The sequence below is a fragment of the Malania oleifera genome, chromosome 2 (assembly GCF_029873635.1).
Source record: "Malania oleifera isolate guangnan ecotype guangnan chromosome 2, ASM2987363v1, whole genome shotgun sequence".
Taxonomy (NCBI): domain Eukaryota; kingdom Viridiplantae; phylum Streptophyta; class Magnoliopsida; order Santalales; family Ximeniaceae; genus Malania; species Malania oleifera.
In genome coordinates, this window is record NC_080418.1 from 15666919 (window position 1) to 15686939 (window position 20021).

General features: G+C 37.0%; 1 protein-coding gene across 5 annotated transcripts; it reads left to right on the forward strand.

Annotated features, from left to right (window-relative positions):
- Positions 1-234: 234 nt before the first annotated feature.
- Positions 235-3019, forward strand: LOC131149548 (uncharacterized). 5 transcript variants are annotated; one of them, XR_009135246.1, is made up of 4 exons: positions 260-392; positions 583-2317; positions 2483-2527; positions 2618-3019. XR_009135246.1 is itself a non-coding variant. In XM_058100091.1 (2 exons), the coding sequence occupies exon 2, from the start codon at positions 790-792 to the stop codon at positions 2293-2295; it is 1506 nt and encodes a 501-aa protein (XP_057956074.1). In that variant the 5' UTR covers positions 252-392; positions 583-789; the 3' UTR covers positions 2296-2403. The 5 variants fall into 5 exon arrangements, 1 of the variants encoding a protein (XP_057956074.1); XR_009135243.1 differs by having other exon boundaries at positions 275-392; positions 2474-2527; XR_009135244.1 differs by having other exon boundaries at positions 235-2317.
- The last annotated feature ends 17002 nt before the right edge of the window (positions 3020-20021 follow it).

Here is a 20021-nt window from a genome sequence, read left to right on the forward strand (position 1 = left end):
ATTTCTAAAAAATTAGACGGCTAATTTTTATAGTTTCAAATTTCTTTATTTTAATTTTTCTATAATTCTCCCTTTATTTCATTTACAATAAATTTTAGTTTTTTTTATATATAAAATTAGAATTAATTTGATTAATACTGGACGGACTATAACGTCCGTCGCCGTTAGGCAAAAAACAACGCTGACGGCGTTCTGGCAACAACTCCGTCAGGAGCTCACTAGTTTTCGTTCTTCATGACAAATAACGGTCGTTTTGACAGAGTCACCGATTTTTCTTCTCATTGTTTTGTCCTCCCTCTCATCTTCTCTCTCTCTTTTCGCTGTTATTTGGCGATGAGGATTGCTCGTGAAGATCTCTGTTCTTCTTCTGGATTCGAAGTCTATCTTATAAGGTATCTTCGAAGATCCCTGCTTTATCTATCCACCTTCATGTGCGTGTGTTTGCTTCTTTGAGCTTTTCAGAGTTGTTCAGATTTTTTTGAGGGTTTGTTGGCATCCTTTCTTCTTGTTCTCGATTAGGGTTTTCTGAATTATTCTCTTTCTTTTTAATGATTGATAGAAATTTTTTCATTCTTATGATAGAAATGGTCAATAAATTCTTCCTTTTTGGATTGATTTTTGAAGTGAATGGATAAAGTATAGTTCCGCTGAGATGTGTCTAGGGTTTATTGTGGGAAAATATCTATATGGGTATGTTGTAAGGTGCTTTTGTTGACCGTGGAGGGGTCTGAAAATCCTAAGCACGCACACGAGAAACAAAAGATTCCTAAGAGTGGGGAAAGGGTTAAAATGGGAGAAGATCTGCTTACAAGTCTATCCATGGAGAATCATCACCCATCCACACTGTTGTCCATGGATTCAAGTGCAATCTCTCATGAGGAATTGGACAGAGAGATGAATCGACAGGTAATCTTATCTCGACCGCCTGATATTAATCTTCCCCTGTCGGCTGAGCGTAGTCCTCCTTCTCAATCATGGAATCCTGACCCTTTTGATATGCTAGAGGTTGGCCTTGGGCCTCAAATTAATGAGCCTGATGTCCTCCTTAATCTCCCTAAGACAGGGCGGAAATTTGCCAAGAGGTTGGATAGTATATGGGGTGCTTGGTTTTTCTTTACTTATTACTACAAGCCTGTTTTGAATGAGAAATCAAAAAGCAAGGTTATCCGGGACAGTAATGGGGTTTCTGGGTTTGATAAGTTAGATCTCAATCTTGACTCTTTCTTAGTTCAGCATGATATGGAGAACATGTACATGTGGGTTTTTAAGGAGAGGCCGGAGAATGCCCTAGGTAAGATGCAGCTGAGGAGTTACATGAATGGGCACTCCCGCCAGGGTGAGCGTCCATTTCCGTTTAGTGCTGATAAGGGTTTTGTCCGATCTCACAGGATGCAGCGGAAGCATTACAAAGGGCTTTCCAATCCTCAGTGCGTACATGGAATTGAGATTGTTCGCTCACCCAATCTGATGGGTATGGATGAGGAGGAACAGAAGAGATGGATGGAACTTACTGGTAGGGAACTGAACTTCTCAGTCCCACCCGAAGCTAGCGAGTTTTCTTCATGGAGGAACCTACCTAACACAGAGTTTGAGCTTGAGAGGCCCCTTCCTCCATTAAAAAGTAACCCACATCCCAATCAAAGGAAATTGCTTAATGGGTCTGGTCTGAATTTATCGACTAGGCCATCCAACCATGTCAATGGCAGTGGAATGGATCTCTCTCCAGTATGCAATAAGAGGAGGAAGGACTTCTTCCCGCATGGAAGTGATGAAGATTGTCTACTTATTAATTCTCATTCTGATAGAGTCCAGGATACAGAGATGCATGCAGTTGAACCTCATTGGTTGAATGAGTTTAGTGGAGTAATGAGGAACGTTTATGGGCCTGTTACGGCGGCAAAGACCATCTATGAGGATGAAGAAGGATATCTAATAATTGTCAGTTTGCCTTTTGCGGATCTTCAAAGGGTTAAAGTAACTTGGTGGAACACTCTTACTCATGGTGTTGTGAAGATATCATCTGTGAGCACAGCCTGCATGCCATTCATCCAGAGAAAAGACAGAACATTCAAGCTTACTGATCCGTCTCCAGAGCACTGCCCTCCAGGAGAGTTTAAAAGGGAAATCCCACTTGCAACCCGGATTCCGGATGATGCCAAGCTAGAAGCATATGGTGATGAAACAGGGACCGTTCTTGAGATCATGGTGCCAAAACACCGTGTGGGACCAGAAGAACATGAGGTTCGCGTTTGCCTTCGCCCTCACCTTGGAGCAAATGAGCTTTTGTTGTCTTGAAAGAGGCATTAAATGGAGAAATGTAAGGGTAGCTGATGTGATCGATTTCTATTAGTTACTATGTACCAGAAAATTAAATCTATGAAACAAAATTCACATCCTTACTAATCGCAACCTCTATTTAACTTCTGACTCAAGACTGATTGTGCTGGTGTTGTTTTTTCTTTTGCATTTGGAGAAACTTTAGTGTTGGATTGCTCATCAGCTTCCAGGTTGAATTTCGCAGGTTGGGGTAAGGATCCTGCATTCTCGTTGCTCATCTACTTCATGTCTTCAACATTTTTGGAATCAATTTAGTGACATATTTTTTCTGTTATTCTAGGTTTTTGGAGACCTTGGATATTAATTTCAAGAGAATTTTTTTGTGCACTTTATAATTTGTGATGCATAAAGACTGGAGAAACATGTGATAGACTAAACTTTAGAAAGGAAGAAGAGGAAAGGGGGTGGGTGGGGGAAAAGAAATGATAGGCTTTTTCATTTGCTTTAGCACTGTTTTGTGAAGTCCCAACTTCATGGATAAATAAACAAGTTGGTTCGATGAGTTATGCAATTGTATTTTGTAGTTTAAATGCATGTGGGTATGTGGTTGTAATGATGGTGTGATTATGAGATTTAACTTATTATTATGAGGTTGCTGTTGTAAATGGATTATTCTGTAATTTTGTTAAGCAGATGAATCCACAAAGTTATTGAATTGTCTACCAAGTTCTTTGGGTTTTAATTTACAGGCTTCGTAATGTATATGTATTTGCTTGATGAAGCTTGTGTGATAGTGATATCCATATTGTTTTTATTTATATCTGTTTTTGTTTTTATTTTGGTCACATTATTTGGATTAAAGATTCTGTACGAGAAAAAGATGATGAAGGGAATTAAAAAAATAGGAAGAGAGGAGGAGGAATTTTCAAGGATTTTGTGTAAAATAATATATATATATATATATATATAGCTATTTTATTTTATTTTCCCTTCAGAAAATTTTATTTAGAGATGAATATTATTTTTTTAAAGAAGCGAGTTTAATGACGTGTAAAATAAAATCTTTGTCAGTACTTAATTTGTTACAAAATTCTTTGACTATTATTGTCTCATAATCAAACATGATGATGAAAGTGCATGTTTTTTATTTTTATATACTGCGGTGTTCTTTAGGAAGCCACTGAAAACGAAATAAGCTTCTTCAAGGGCACGTTTGGTTCATTTGTGGAATTTTGCATCCCAGGATTCTCTAAGAAAATGTATTTTGCCCCAAAGCATTTTCATCTTCTTTATTTTTATTTTTTTAAAGCACACCTTACTCGGAGCTTATAATTTCTGAATCAAGTGCTCAAGAAAATTCTTCTCTTCAAATCTGTTAAAAAAAAAATTAAAATAAAATAAGACACCCAAACATACCAGTAGAAGAGAAGAACCTGGTGAGGATGACCCAATCTTAAAGATTGGAATTATAAAATTATCATACAGTTCAAATAAAATGTCTTGTTTAGCCATTGTGCCCAGAAAAAGATAAAAACAAAAACAAAGTAAGTGGTTCAAATTTAGGGAAAATTGAGGGAAAAAATTATTAAATATTTGAGAAAAAGTCATGAATATTCCAACCACACACTGGATCTATTTGAAATTTGACAATACTTAAAATGATTAAAGGGTAAAATTCAACAACTTTTAGACACTTAACCCATCTGTATTTTCAAAAACTACAAAGAAGATTTAATTTTGTTGATAAAATGAACTTTTCACTAGTAGAATGTGTCAAGTATATGTGAAAAAAAAATTTAATTTTAGTTATAATAAAATGATATTTTAAAATGATACATGTTTAATAAATTAAATTGAAAAAATGGTCCCTATAATGTCTTGAAAACTAATTAAGTGACTTAAAAAATTTAATTGATTTTCAAATTAATTGGTCTATCGAGTCCAATTGTTTTGGATCAACCAATTACATCGGCATAACAAAAAAAATTCTATTATGATTCTAATATTTTTTTAAAAAAAATGAGAAAATAAAAATTACTAATAAATTATAAAAATATCTAATGATTATGATACTACAAAATGTTTGTTAGGTTTGAATTTTATAAAAAGTTAATGGCTAAACGCATCATAAAACAAATAAAACATAGTTCTATATTTTTAAATTCAAGTAACTTATCAAATATATTGTTAAAAAAATATAAACTAAAATATTAGAATTCATTCTTCATAAATTAAAATTATAAAATTGAGTGTTAGTTTTTTTGCATGTAAAATATGAATGTTAAATGAATAAAGAAAACTCAAATTATATTAATTGGTTGATCATTATTTGAGACAATTCACCGACTTTTCCTAATTTTATTCAAGTTACTATGTTATTAAATTATATTCAACAAAACTTAAAAAGTAAGCCACAATTTAGCAAACCATCTAATTCGAGTCAATTTTTAAACTATATTTTATTTTTTAAAAATATATTTAGTCATTTAATTTTCATAAAATATATATAGAAATTATTTTATAACAATATAATTATTTGATTTTTTTTATAATTAATTACTTATTTATTATTATTGCTACCAAAAATTGAATGGCTTCGCGGAGATTGACATTCAATTGTGACCACCTAAAAGGAATTAAGCAAGAATAGCTTGGAGGACTCAAGGTGTACTTTGGGAGATCACTTTAATGCTTAAGTTAGGAATCGAGAGAGGTTTAGACTACAACAGCAAAGAAGAATGATGAGAATGAGATGCTTACCTTCTCCCAAGGCGCCGCTTTTATAATAGTGGTGGCATACCCTTATTTAATTAAATATTTATGAATACATTATTTCGCTCACTAGGGTTATAGATTAATTTAGGAACATTTATGATAGGGAATAATGAAGATTTATTGATTACGACTCCTCATTTATATGCCCATTAATCTTTGGCCATATCAATTGCCCTATTTTTACTCCTGTAGTTCAAAATTTTGAGAGTATCATGAGCCACCTTTCAATCTTTAAGTAGTCTTCTGTTTTTTTTTTTTTTGACTCATGACCCCCTCTTTTTTTTTTTTTCTTTTTTTTTTTGTGAATGGCTTATTCCGGGCGGATGTTAGATATTTGGCCTAATCCGAGCTTATGTGAGAGAACAGCTTAATCCAAGCCGCTTCTTAGGAGTGGATGACTCAATCTGAGCCAATGTCACATTTCGACTCAATCCAAGCCGATTCTTAAGAGTGGATGGCTTAATCCAAGTTGATGTCACACTTCAACTCAATCTGAGCTGCTTCTTAGGAATGGACGGCTTAATCTGAGTTGATGTCTCGCTTCGGCTCAATTTGAGTCACTTCTTAGGAGTAGACGACTCAATCCGAGTCGATGTCACACTTCGAATTTATCTGAGCCGATATTTGGTTCAATCAAATCCGATATTCAGGGACAACGATTCATTTCGGATTAGTCCGAGCCAATGTTTGCAAGAGAACGACTTCATCTGAGTTGATACCTAACTCAATTTGAGTTAATGTTCAGGAGAATAGCTCCATCCGACTCAATCTAAGCTGATTTTTTATGGGATAACGACTCACAACGGCTCAATCCAACCCAATGTTTGCAAAAGAATGGCTTTATCCGAATCGATACCTGGCTTAATTCGAGCTAATTTTTGCACGATAACGACTCACCCTAGCTTAATCCAAGCCAATGTTTGGGGGAAAATGACTCCATCTGAGCCGAAAACTGGGTCAATCTGAGCTAATGTTCAAGGAGAACAACTCAATCTGAGCCATGCTCACTCTTAAGTTGCCTCATGAGCAGTGCTTATCAGGTTGGCCATTCTCAGTGAGCCAAGCTCACTCTTGAGTTGCCTCATGAGTAGCTCTTATCATTTAGGTATGTCTTCGGCCATCATAAGCGGTGCTCATTAGTTGGGCCATTCCTGGTGAGCCGTGCTCACTCTCAAGTTGCCTCATGAGCAATGCTCATGAGGTCGACATGTCTTGAAGCCTCATGAGTGGTGCTCATCAATTGGGTAGATGTTCACATAACATCGTAATTTGTGCAATCACTTCTATATAAGTAGCCTACCTCCCCTCCTTATTCTTTTCATCATGAAGGAAGTTGTTTTTCTTTGGAGGTACACTCTCTTCCCTTCTTTCTTTCATTGTCTTCATTTCTTGGTGATGTTTGCTTTGAATGTTTGAATGTTTGTGGTTGTTCTTGGTTGTTCTTCATGAGTTTTTCATGCATTCATCATGCTTTCTTCATGCGTTCTTCATAAGTTCTTCAAAATTTCCAAAAAGTCTTCCTTTTGATCTTTCCTAACAGATAAAAGTGTTGATTTTTGTCGTTATTCTTCCCCTTGGAGCCTTGTAGAATGGAAACCTTTAAGGCTCAATCTTCAACGATAGTCAGTAAGAGGAGTGCCATATTTTTCTTATCCTCATATGACTTGTCCTATCTACACAACTTATATTTTATTCCAAGCACAATTCGCCTCAGGGTGCTCTCCAGCTCTGCATCAAACCTCCAGCCAGGCCCAAATGACCCGAATTTTATACCACGAAAGACCTCAAATTCATTTATGCCAGAGTACTAAAAACCTTTATTATAACAATATCTCTAATATCAAAATTAACAACCCTAAAATTCCAAAACATTAAAAACATAACTAATTAAATGTTTCTCCTAACTAACTCTTCTATCACACCCATGCTTCCGTTATGCTACTCTGATTTCGGTTAGGCATCTTAGGGTATCTTAAATGTAAGATAATAATGAGGTGAGACACCTCTTTGTAACACCCCAACCTAGGTTTGCTAGGGAGAACTACATCTCTCCTCCTCCACCTAGAACAGACAACAGGGGGCGGGCCTTATCGGACTAATGACTGGTCCCACAGACCAACACGTGTCATTTTCAGTGTGTTTTGTCCTAACTTATACACTTCCTAAGAAAGCTTCCTAGAAGGTCACCCATCCCAAGATTACTCCAAGCCAAGCATGCTTAACCATGGAGTTCTTATGGGAAGGCTTCCAAAAACAAAGGTGCACTTTGTTGATATGAGTAGTAACATCTAATCCTTTTAAGTCTTTCTTCCATGGGGTATCACACTCTCAGTAAGTATGGGTTAGATTATTATCAGTGTGTGTGGCTAAAATGAGATTTACAATATAAAAATACATTTAATAATTTTACTTTAATAGAAATTATACTTGTAAATTGTAGATCACATATAAAATTAAATAAACATACTTTTCTCCAAAACATCGTTTAGGCCTATTAAAAGCCATAATCACATAAATATCCAAATATGTATAAAAGAACTCATTTTTGGCCATGTCATGTTTAACCCCCATGACCCAGTTGTATGGTCCGAAAACTGGACTTAGCTGGTTGGCCACCAACCAACCAAACTAAATCAAATGGTTATGTCTGTATTATCAGTTTGTCTGTCACATCCTCACACACATTCTCATACTCAAGCCCAAGCTGACTATCCACTGCCAACACTTCCACAACAGTGCGGATGCACTAATATTCATTTGTAACTACGGACATCAGGGTTCTTAAAACATATAATACAATTTATGCAATTAAATCATATAATAATCTAAACATTTCCCCAATATCAAATTTATAATCAAATCGCACAAATATTTTCAATAACTCACATAATAAGCGTAACACCACAAAAATCACAAATTTGCTCAATTATGCAATAATATAAAATTAACTCATGCCACACGATTTGTATAATAATTATAATTTTAATAAATTATTAGAGAAAATGTATAATAATTCACATATTTTATTTAACACTAATATAATCAGAAAACCCGATATAATCAAATCCTCGCAGTATAATTTAGCCCAGGCATATGGAAATAATTGAATTTATAAGATCAATTTAAATCAGGAATATATTTAAAATAATCCTTGTCATAATCTAGTCCACTTATCCTAACCCCGGAGTGGTGCCTACGGTGCGCGGATGATGAAATCTCTCCAGTTAAATTCTTGGAGAGCAGAGCTGAGACCCGGGAATGATGTTTTTTTTTTAATTTGGCCAAGAAATGTAAGAAAAATTAAGAGAAAGAAAGAAAGAGTGAAGAGAGAGAACGTGAGAGAGAGATTAAGAGAATTGGGGGGAAGCTCAAGATGCTTACAGAAGCATCCTGATGCTTTTAACATATACATACATACATATATATATATATATGCATAGGATTATTCCACTAATCTTGTATATATATATTTTTGGGGTCATCACATTTTCCCCTCCTTATAAAAAAATTCATTCTCAAAATTTGTTAAATATAATCCTAAATAGAATCTATCATTAATGCATAAAGAATAAGTTTAAAAAAATATGCTAACCTACCCACTCCTACCCTTATCCTAATTCCTAAAGTTTACAGAATTTATAATGTGGTGCTCTAATACCAACTCTAGTATCTGAAATTTTATGCTCTGATACCAACTATAATGATCCGAATTTCTGCTCTGATACCAATTGTAGTAACCCGAATTTTATACCGCGGAAGACCTCAAATTTTATACCAGAACACTAAAAACTTTTATTACAACAATATCTCCAATATCAAAATTAACAAGCCTAAAATTCCAAAACATTTTAAAACATAACTAATTAAATGTTTCTCCTAACTAACTCTTCTATCACACTCACGCTTCTGCTATGCTACTCTGATTTCAGTTAGGCACCTCAGAGTATCTAAAATGAAAGATAATAATGGGGCGAGACACCTCTCAGTAAGTATGGATTAGATTATGATCAGTGTATGGCTAAAATGAGATTTACAATATAAAAATACATTTAATAATTTTACTTTAATAGAAATTATACTTGTAAACTGTAGATCACATATATAATTAAATAAACGTACTTTTATCCAAAACATCGTTTAGGCCTATTAAAGGCCATAATCACATAAATATCCAAATATGTATTAAAGAACTCCTTTTTGGTCATGTCATGTTTAACTCACATGACCGAGTTGTGCGGCCCGAAGATTGGACTTAACTGATTGGCCACCAACCAACCAGACTAAATCAAAAGGTTATGTCTGTAAGATTAGTTTGCCTGTCATATCCTCATACACATTCTCATACTTAGGCCAAACTGACTATCCACTACCAACACTTCCACAACAATGTGGCTGCCCTAATATTCATCTATAACAACGGTTATCACGGTTCTTAAAACATATTATACAATTTATGCAATTAAATCGTATAATAATCTGAGCATTTCCCCAACATTAAATTTATAATCAAATCACACAAATATTTTCAATAACTCATATAATAAGCATAACATCGCAAAAAACCCAAATTTGCTCAATTATGCAAGAATATAAAATTAACTCATGCCACACGATTTGTATAATAATTATAATTTTAATAAATTATCATAGAAAATGTATAATAATCCACATATTTAATTTAACACCAATATAATCAGAAAACCCGATATAATCAAATTCCCGTAGTATAATTTAGCCCAGGCATATGGAAATAATTGAATTTACAAGATCAATTTAAATCAGGAATGTAGACACCCTAATTTTTACCGCGCCTTTCTGAAAAGACCTGGTGTAATAAGATTGACTTTAAGTTAAATTGAAGTCCCCCTTATTTTCAATTGAGTCCTCTTCAAAATTTGAGTCCCGTCTAAATTCTTGATCCTTTCAAAATGGTATCATTGTTTCAGGTGGAGTCCCGACATTTTTGGAAAAATTGTGAATCCCCCTATAGCTGTGTTGGTTGCAAAATTAATCTCTATTCTTAGTCTAGGGTTTGTGAAGTAAACCATATATTTTGAAAAAAAAAAAAAAAAGAAGAAGCTTAAAGTCAATTTCATTTTTTGAAAAATAAGTCCCATTGTTGGGATCTCCACTCAAGTCTTCAGCATGTCAAGAAAGAATCCTAAGTTATCACTAAGTTGAGATCCTATAATTTCAAAAATAAAAGTTTTGTTTTCCAATTTTAATTTTAATTTTTAGTTAGATTTCCTTTCACCATTGGAAATTTAGTTTTAATGCGGGTCCTAGTTTTAAATTAAGTCCTTTGAATTTGAGTCTTTCTTTAAATTGAGTTTTTAAAAAAAAACTAGGTAGGTCTTAAGGTCATACTTTATTAACCAGGTATTCTTAGGTAGGGTTGATTAACATTGACAATTTGGATTTCTTTGGGTGTTAAAATAAATGATGTCATATTTTATGGAAAAAGAGAGAGACATGTGTCCCAATTGCCACGTTGGATACATGCGTAAGGTGCAAATGCATAATACATATAGGAAGCTACAAAAAAATACAAAATGTCAAGTGCAGTAAATGTTACAAGAAGAGGTTGCAGTACAAGGGGGTGGGTGTACATTAGCATACATTCATGTAAAAATTACAAAAGAGAAAATTCAAAAAGGAAAGGTGGACAGGCCCATGTCCGCCATTCCTGTGCTGCCATCTGGAAGCACCACTCCAAAATCCTGTGCACAAAGGAAGCAACAAGAGAGAGGTGGTTAGGTGGAAATCCAAAAATAATAATAAATGAAAATAAAATGGCAAGGTCACATGTTGAAAGAATAAAGTGGTTAAAGAAATATTCCCTCACTAGCTCATGGGAACTGTTAAGATAGAGAAAATTGGCGCCACTTGAACCCCTGAGCCTCCCTATAAATAGGGAAGCCCACACACTGCAAAGGCACGGAGAACATAAAGAAATGCTGGGAAAATAGAGAGAAAATAAAACGGAGAAAGAGCATAAGAACACTCTACCAAATTGAGAGAATAGTGAATTAGAGGAGGGAGGTACTGTAGAAATTGAGAAAAGATTAAAAGAGAACTTGAGAAAGACAAAACCATTGGGAAAACTCTGTCAAGTCACAAAGAGCAGAGAAGGAGAGAATTGAGGGAAGAGAGAAGCTATACACTAGGCACCAGAGAAGCAAACAGACCTTAAAGAGAAGCAAAGTAGTTGGTTCAAAACCAACCAGTGAGACAGACACACGCATACACAAAAGCTGGAAAAGAAGACCGAAGGAGAAAGAGGATAGAGGTATAATAGTCCATTTTACCCCTATTTCACGCGATTCAATCATGGTTATGCATGCTAACAGTCATGTAGGAACTCATGCCTAAGCCTTCAGATCTCATATGAACCAGAGCTTGGGAAATCCATAGTTGTTCATCCCCCAGACTTCAGGTTCAAATTTGAACCTGAGGTTTCAGATCCTCAGGTTCAAACCCAAGTCCGAACCCATGCCCGAATTGTGAATGGAACCCCTGTTCAAACCCTTTAACCATGTGACCCGAACACCCTAACCCGAACTTAGGTTCGAGTTCGAAGCCCAACCGCCTTAGCGCTAACTCAGCCCACTCATTTTATAAAAAAAAACTTTAACCGGCCCACTAACCTTTTAAAACCCCAAACCCATCTAAGTTTTTAAAACCTGAAGCCTTTTTTTTTTTTTTACCCGCAGCCCATTTCTAACTTTTAACCTGAAGCCCATTCTAAAATTGAACCAACCCATTTTGAAAGTAAACCCCTAGCCCATTTTAAAACTATTAACCCAAAGCCCATTGCAAACTTAATCCAAGCCCATTTTTAAAATCCACCCCAGGCCAACCCATTTTTTTCAAAAATCTAAGTCCGACCCATTCATGCCCAAGGCTCAATCTTTTAAAATACCCCGAGCCCATTTTTGAAATCACCCTACTCGTGCTCGTTTTGAAGGCTCAAACCAAGCCCACACGTGTTAACCTCACACGCGCCCCCTAACCTGCTCAAGTTTTACTCGGGCACCATCCACTAGGTTTAGACGAGTTGCCTCATCTGCAACCCCAAATCGAGCCAAAAACCCTAACCCTAAGATTTGCAACAAAAACCTTAATCAGAGAAGCACCCCAAATCCTCACAAGCCAGTACAATCATCACAAAAAAATTTCAAATGAGAACTAGAAAGGAGAACACTTAACCTTTTTTGAATAAGCGTTGAATATACGAAGGAGCTCCCCTCTCAAGCTTTAGGTTGATCGTCTCCTCCCAAGTATGCCGCAGTGGTTTTCTATTTGTCTTTTCGAACAAACATTAAAGTCACAAGAACTGAAACTTCAAAAGTTAGGACTTCAAGTTTATAACTGTATAAATCTATAGTTACTAAGGGTTTTAAATAGAACTCTAAGACAATAGTGAAAGGGGAATCTCAGAGAGAGAGAGAGAGAGAGAGAAAGAGATCTTGGAAGAAGATGAGAGTGTGAGGGCTTCTGAGAACATGTTAGGACCTCGATTGCAAACAGGAAGGGAGAAAGATGAGAGATCGAGGAGGTTGCAAGAATAGGGGCTAGGGTTTCATAGGAACTCTTGCTCGCAGAAGAGAAGGATAGGACGAGAGAGAGAGAGAGGGATGCTATAACCGAAGAGTGAAAAATGAAAAGGAACAAAAAAAATTCAGCTTAAGTATCTTAAGCCTCATCATCGTAGGATTAAGTTACGTGGCATGTTCTCCTCTGTTGGATGAGAAAGTTATGCGGCCAAATCTGGGCCATTCATCACGTGTTTCCTCTGAATGACAAGGATCGAGCCACAGCAGCAATCTGAGAGCCATCTATCACCCACCGTCTGATTTGCCTCTCCTCGGACAGTCAAGATCTGCATGCATCAGCAGTCCCAAGGCATCTTGCCTTCGCCGTTGATCTTCTGCCCCGCATCAACGGCTGAGATTGCTTCGGGTCAGGAGCCATGACGAAGACCTAACCCTCCGTGTAGTTGGTGACATGTGGCGCGTTCCTTTCCACGCACAACAACGAAGGACGCGACTGCTTCTCCATCCTTGGATCGGCGTTTCCTATGGAAGGCCACGATGATGCCACGTAGCCGATCTTACTCCCATCTGCTCTCCACACACATGCGAACATGTGTCCCATTGGCCTTGACCAGGCCTTAAAATGATTGACCACCCTACAAACTGGTTCTCCCCTGAACCAGTTCGGTCCGCTGAACCAGTGTGAAACCAATTCAGCATTTTAAATAATTCAATGAAATTCATGAAAAATTCAACAAAATAAATAAATAAATATATATATATATATATAGAGAGAGAGAGAGAGAGAGAGAGAGAGAGAGAGAGAGAGAGAGAGAGAAATTAGGATAAATTAAGGAAAATTAAAAAAAAATGCTTTTAAGCCAATTTTGTTTGTTTGTTCCTCCTAAAATAAATTTCGTGTTGAAAAATCACAAAAAAATAAAAAATGCACAAAAATCCACAAAAATCATAAAAATGTCAAAAAATCACAAAAATTTAGAAATTTCAGGAGAAAAATCTAAAAAATGTTTTTCCCTTGATCTTTATTGTTTTTCTTAATTGAATTTGTGTCATTTCAATTAAAAATCAAAAATCACAAATAACATTTTGAAATTAAAATTGCTTTCATAAAATCCATGAAAATTCAGAAAAAAAAAATCATAGGAGTAAAAAATATTTTGAGTTGGAAAACTCATTTTTACAAATTTCTTAATCCCAAATGAATTCCAAAAACCTCCTGGAATATTACTTTTCACTTATAAAATTCTATAAAAATTTAAAAATTCACGGAAACATATTTTCCTGGTCACTTTCTCAATTTTCCTTCACGATGATTGCAACAAAGGGGCATGGACTCTTCGGAGTATTGGATTGCCCCAGTTCTGAGGGAATACCTACATACTATCTACGTTGTACATTTTTCTTTTATTTTTGAAAGGAAGTAATTTTCTAAGGCTTATTAAGTTTATTTTGGGATAATTTTTGATTAATTTGGTATCGTTCGTAAGAACGGGCGCATAGGGGGTGCTAATACCTTCCCCTTGCATAATTGTACTCTCAAGCCCAATTTTGGTGACGCAGACCTGTTGGCCTAACTAGGCTTTTCAAACTTGTTTTGATGATAACAAATGAAGATGTTTTAACATGTGTTGTTAAGTGACTTTGTTTCAGGATAACATAACTCTACACTTATGTTTGTCCTAAAAGCAAGCTGGAAAACAAGTCAAGTGAAAGCTTCTCCGAGTAGTTGAGCATCAAAAGACTAAAGCTTGAAGATAATGAGAGCATGGATATTAAAGAGAATTCGATGAAAAGCTCAAAGTATCTTAAAGCTTGAAGAGGAAAAGAAGACCAAAGCATGAAGACTTAAGTGTTTAAGAATGACAAATGACTTAGAAGTCTTTTTGTAAGTGTTTTATTTAAATATCTTTTGAAATATTGTTGAAGCTCTTTAGGGGAAATACATGGACTTAGAGACCTATTTTAAAACCCTGAAAAATGTTTTATGAAAGACCAAAATAAAATATCAAAATTAAATTTGAAAACCAAAAATGAAAAAAAAAAAAAAAAAGGACTTGTCAGCCAACTAACCAGAAATACTCTGGGTTTAGTCAGACGACTGACAGATAAACAATAGAAAAATTAACTATCCAGCCGAATGACTCAATAAACTGAAACCACCCAACCGACTGACAGTGCCCAACCGACTGACCCATTTTGAACTATGTCACGCCAGCTGACTGACTATTTCCTGATTTTAATTTATAGAAGACAGAAGGGTGTCAGTCGCCTATCTAGCCGACTGACCCTGTGGAAATACACTACTCATTCGCCTAGTCAGCCAACTAACTCCACGGGTTTTTATTTTTTAAACTCCAACGGAAAAATTTCAAATTTTGGTTTTTCAAATATGAACGTTATAAAAACTTCATGGACACTCCAAGTCACTTGTGGAACATGGAAACTCATCCTAAATTGCCTATAAATAATCCTTTAATCCCAAGAATTCAAAGATACAAGCAATCACACAGCATACTTGCATCAAATCTTTCAATCTCTCTCAAAGTTTCATATTGCTTATACTCTTGTTGAAGGGAAATCATCTGAATTGCTGAAACACCAACCTAAGGTTCTCATACTGAGCTTTCTCAAATCACAAAGGAACCCTTGGTGAATTCTACACTTGAGCTTCAATTCTATTTCTTATTCGTATTTAAATTATTGAAGTACCTAGAGCTGAAATTGTACTAATCTACTCTATTTTGAGAATGCTATTGTATGCAGAGATTACTTCATATATTTTGTAGTTCTTGGGTGATTCGAGGTGTTTGTATCGTTGGCTAAGTGAGGGGATATCGCTTAGAAAGGTGCTGCTCTAGCCTAATTGAAGGAGAGACCAAACGAGGGTATATCGTTTGGAGAGGCGGGCTCTAGCCTACTGAAGGAGTGTGTAAATGGTGTTGTTTCTCCTGGAAAAGGAACTGGTTTTAGTGAATCCTTTGGTGTTTTTCCAAACGCAAGGACATAAGCTAGGTATAAGTCGAACCTCGCAAAAATCCCAATCTCACTCTCTCTTTCCCTTACTCTTTATTTTCAGCACATATAAATTGCGTGGATGATTTAATTTTTAATTATATATACTACGTATACTTGGAAATCAAGTAAACTTAAAGTCTAATTTTGATTTGGGTTGTGGAAACCAAAAGGGAGTACGTTGGTTAAACCATACTTTGCAGAAACCATAAGGAGTACGTTACTTGGTTAACACCCAAAGATTGTTGGGGATTAAACCTGGAGCAACAATCACACACGAAGAAAAATAATGCACATCCACACTGGAACACCAGATTTACGTGGTTCGGTCGAATCTAACCTACGTCCACGGGAGCACACACCACTACACTATACTGGGAGAAAAAATACAAGAGAAGCCACACTGCTCAACTCTGTTTGTCTCTCTCTCTCTCTCTCTCTCTCTCTCTCTCTCTCTCTCTCTCTCTCTCTCTCACTGCAACTCTCTGCGTACAACCTCTCTGCACTCACAACACAACACTCTGCACAGCACTCACACCTCTCATAACTTGCTGCTGCACGCACACAACTTACTACAACCCACACACAGCTTCATACACTCTCACACTACCACACCTCTCACGTACACACACACACACACACACACACACACACACACACACACATATATATATATATATATATATAGAAAGGGGGGAGTAAAATCAAAGAAGGTGGCTACAGATTTCAAAAAAATCTGCAAAGGTTGGTGGTCGCCGTTCTTTAATATCAAAGGTGACGGTTGGGCTGGTGCGGCTGTCAGCGACTCCACACCTGCAAACTCAACAATCTCCCACTTGGAGACGGAGATAACATCTCAACCAGTGTATAGGCAAATGATGTGCTCTTGTCTGTCTTCAAGGATGAAGATCAATTGAAGTTGAGCACAACTTCAGCTCCTCTGTAGTCACCACCTTTGTCAACATGTCAGCTGGATTTCTGCTACCTTGAATCTTTTCAAGTGTCAGTACTTCATCCTCTAATAGAGACCTGATGAATTGATAACGCAATCCGATATGTTTGGTTCTAGAATGAAATATAGAGTTCTTTGCCAGATGTATCGCACTTTGACTGTCGCTGTACAAAACATTCCTCTCCTGCTTTAACCTAAGCTCCGTCAACAAACCTTGAAGCCAAATCATCTTTTTACTGACTTCTGTCACTGCTACGTACTCAGCTTCTGTAGTGGATAGGGCAACAATATTTTGTATCTGCGACATCCAACTAACAGCTGTTGTGCCAACAGTGAACACGTATCCGGTGGTGCTCCTGTGGTGATCAATTTCACCAGCAAAATCGGCATCTATATACCCTTTGACTTTCAAGTCTCCTTTGCCGAAACATAAGCACTTATCAATAGTGCCTCTGAGGTACCTGAAGATCCACTTCACTGCTTCCCAGTGAGTCTTCCCTGGATTAGACATGAATCTATTGACTGCTCCCACTACTTGGCCAATGTCCAGTCTGGTACAAACCATGGCATACATGAGACTTCCAATGGCTGATGCGTAAGGTACCTTAGCTATGAAGTCCTTCTCTTCATCTGTCTGGGGAACTTGATCCTTGGAGAGGCGAAAGTGTCTTGCTAAAGGTGTATTTACTGCTTTGGCACTGCTCATGTTAAACCTCTGTAGAACATGGCTAATGTACTCCGACTGATATAACTGCAATGTTCCCTGACGCTTATCTCTGGAGATTCGCATCCCAAGTATCTGCTTCGCTGAGCCTAAGTCCTTCATGTCAAACTCTATTGACAATTGCTGCTTCAATTTCCTGATCTCTTCTATATCTGGTCCTGTGATCAACATGTCATCTACATATAACAACAAAATGATATAGCTATACTGATACCTCTTAAAGTAGCAACAGTGGTTGGCGTTACACTTTAGAAAATCATTCCTGTGCATAAAGCTGTCACATTTTTGGTACCATTATCTGGGAGCTTGTTTGAGACCATACAAGCTCTTCTTCAACCTGCACACCAGATTCTCTTCACCTTTCTCTGAGAATCCTTCTGGTTGATACATGTAGATTTCCTCATCAAGATCACCGTGAGGAAATGCCATCTTCGTATCTAACTACTCAAGATGTAAACCCTCTGAGGCAACTATACTCAGAACAGATCTGATGGTTGTCAACTTCACAACTGGTGCAAAAATGTCGGTGTAGTCAATTCCTTCCTTCTGCTCAAAGCCTTTAACTACCAACCAAGCCTTGTATCTCCTGGAGCCGTCATGCTCCTCTTTGATTTTGTACACCCACTTGTTGTGAAGGGCCTTCTTACCTTTGGGCAACTCAGCTAGTTCTCACGTTCTATTGGAGGTGAGGGACTTCATCTCGTCCTTCATCACAAGCTCCCACTTGCTTGCATCTCCTGCTTAACATGCTTCATCATAGCATTCGGGATCTCCTCCATATGTAAGAAGTAAATAATCTATATACCTTATGTTTGGTACGTGGGGCCAAGTAGATCTCCTAAACTCTGGAGTTGGAGTAGGAGGCTGTGGTGCGACGATCTGATCCACTGGTTCCTCCGCCTTAGGATTCTCGGCATTCTTCTGTTATATCCCGACACATTCTAGGACATCATCCATATTTGCATAGGTTGATTCTCTCTGAACTGGTTCGGTAGATTCTGCTGTGTGCCTATCTTTGTACATCACCTTTTCATCAAAAATCACATCTCTGCTTCTGATCACCCTTTTGTTTTCATCATCCTAAATGTTGTATCCAAATTCATCTCCACCATAACCGATGAAAGTGCATTTTCGGGATTTCGGATCCAGCTTATCCCTGACATGATCATTGATATGTACATATGCAACACAACCAAAAACTTTCCAATGTGAAAGTCTTACCTCTTTGTTACTCCAAACTTCTTCTAGTAAGCTATAGTCCAATGGTACTGAAGGACTTCTATTAATCAAATAAGCTACTGTGTTGACTGCATCTGCCCAAAACATTTTTGGCAAGCCTGACTACATACGCATGCTTCTGGCCTTTTCTGTCAACATTATGTTCATCCGCTCGACTACGGCATTGTGTTGAGGCGTACCTGACACAATTCTTTCCATTCTGATACCATGCTCATAGTAGAATTTCTTGAACTAGGTGTCAACATACTTTCCACCGTTATCAGTTCTTAGCCTTTTGATTTTCAAACTAATTTCATTTTCTACCTTCGCTTTCCAATTTTTAAAAGCATCAAAAACATCAGATTTATACTTCAGGAAGTAAACCTATACCTTCCGTGAATGATCATCGATAAACGTGACGAAGTAATGCTTTCCTCCTGTAGATGAAATGGTTGTTGGTCCCCATACATCTGAATGGACTAGCTCAAGTCTCTCCCTCTCCGGGGTACTAATGTTTGTCTGGAAACTAACTCTCTTCTGTTTCCCAAATATTTAATCCTCACATATGTCAATCTTCACTAACTATAAATCACTCAACTTACCCTTTGAGTGCATCACCCTGAGTCCCTTCTCACTCAGGTGTCCGAGTCGTTGATGTCATAAGTTGCTATCATCATTTCCTATAGCAACTGTAATAGACATACATGTATTAGGAGTTATATAAAGAGTACCACTTTTCTTACCTCGAGCAATTGTCAATGCACCCTTCGAAATCTTCCATTCATCACCAATGAAAGATGTGTTATAACCTTCATCTGCCAATTGACTGACTGAGATTAAATTCTTCCTCAGGTTTGGAATATACCTAACACCTCTCAGTTTCCATACTGACCCATTCATTTTGATCTCCACTGTCCCCTTACCGGCAATGTCGCAAGGTTGATCATTGCCCAAATATACTTTATCGAAATTACCTGATGTATACTTCTCCAGGCAATCTCTGCTGCAAGTGGCATGGAATGAAACTCCAGAGTCTAACACCCAAGACTCCTTTTTGCTCTCTAAAGAGCATATCAAAGCATCTTTTTCTCCTGAGGAAGAGGCAAGATTTGCTTTTGTCTTCGCCTCAGATTCCTTTCTCGGACCTTTATACTGGTTTCTGAAATGGCCGGTCTTTCCACAGTTCCAGCACTCAACATTCTTTATGCCCTGGGAACCTCTGGGATTTCTAGATTTGGACCTCCTGGTCCTGGATCTGCCACGATTGTTAGATTGCCCATGCCAGCTTCCCTTTCCTCAGCTTTCCACATTCAAGGCTGAACTTGAAGTAGAGGCATTGTTCGACTGCATTCTGATCTCCTCCGTCAAAATTATGCTGATAACCTCATCGTATTTCAACTTCGATTTTCCTATAGAGCTATTGATCGCAGTGACAATACCTTTCCAACTCTCAGGTAGCTGACTGAGAATTAGTAGGGCATGGATCTCACTATCAAATGTAATCCCG

Bases quoted from the DNA above. Each gene is read 5' to 3' on its own strand.
- LOC131149548 (XM_058100091.1), top strand. From the start codon at position 790: ATGGGAGAAGATCTGCTTACAAGTCTATCCATGGAGAATCATCACCCA.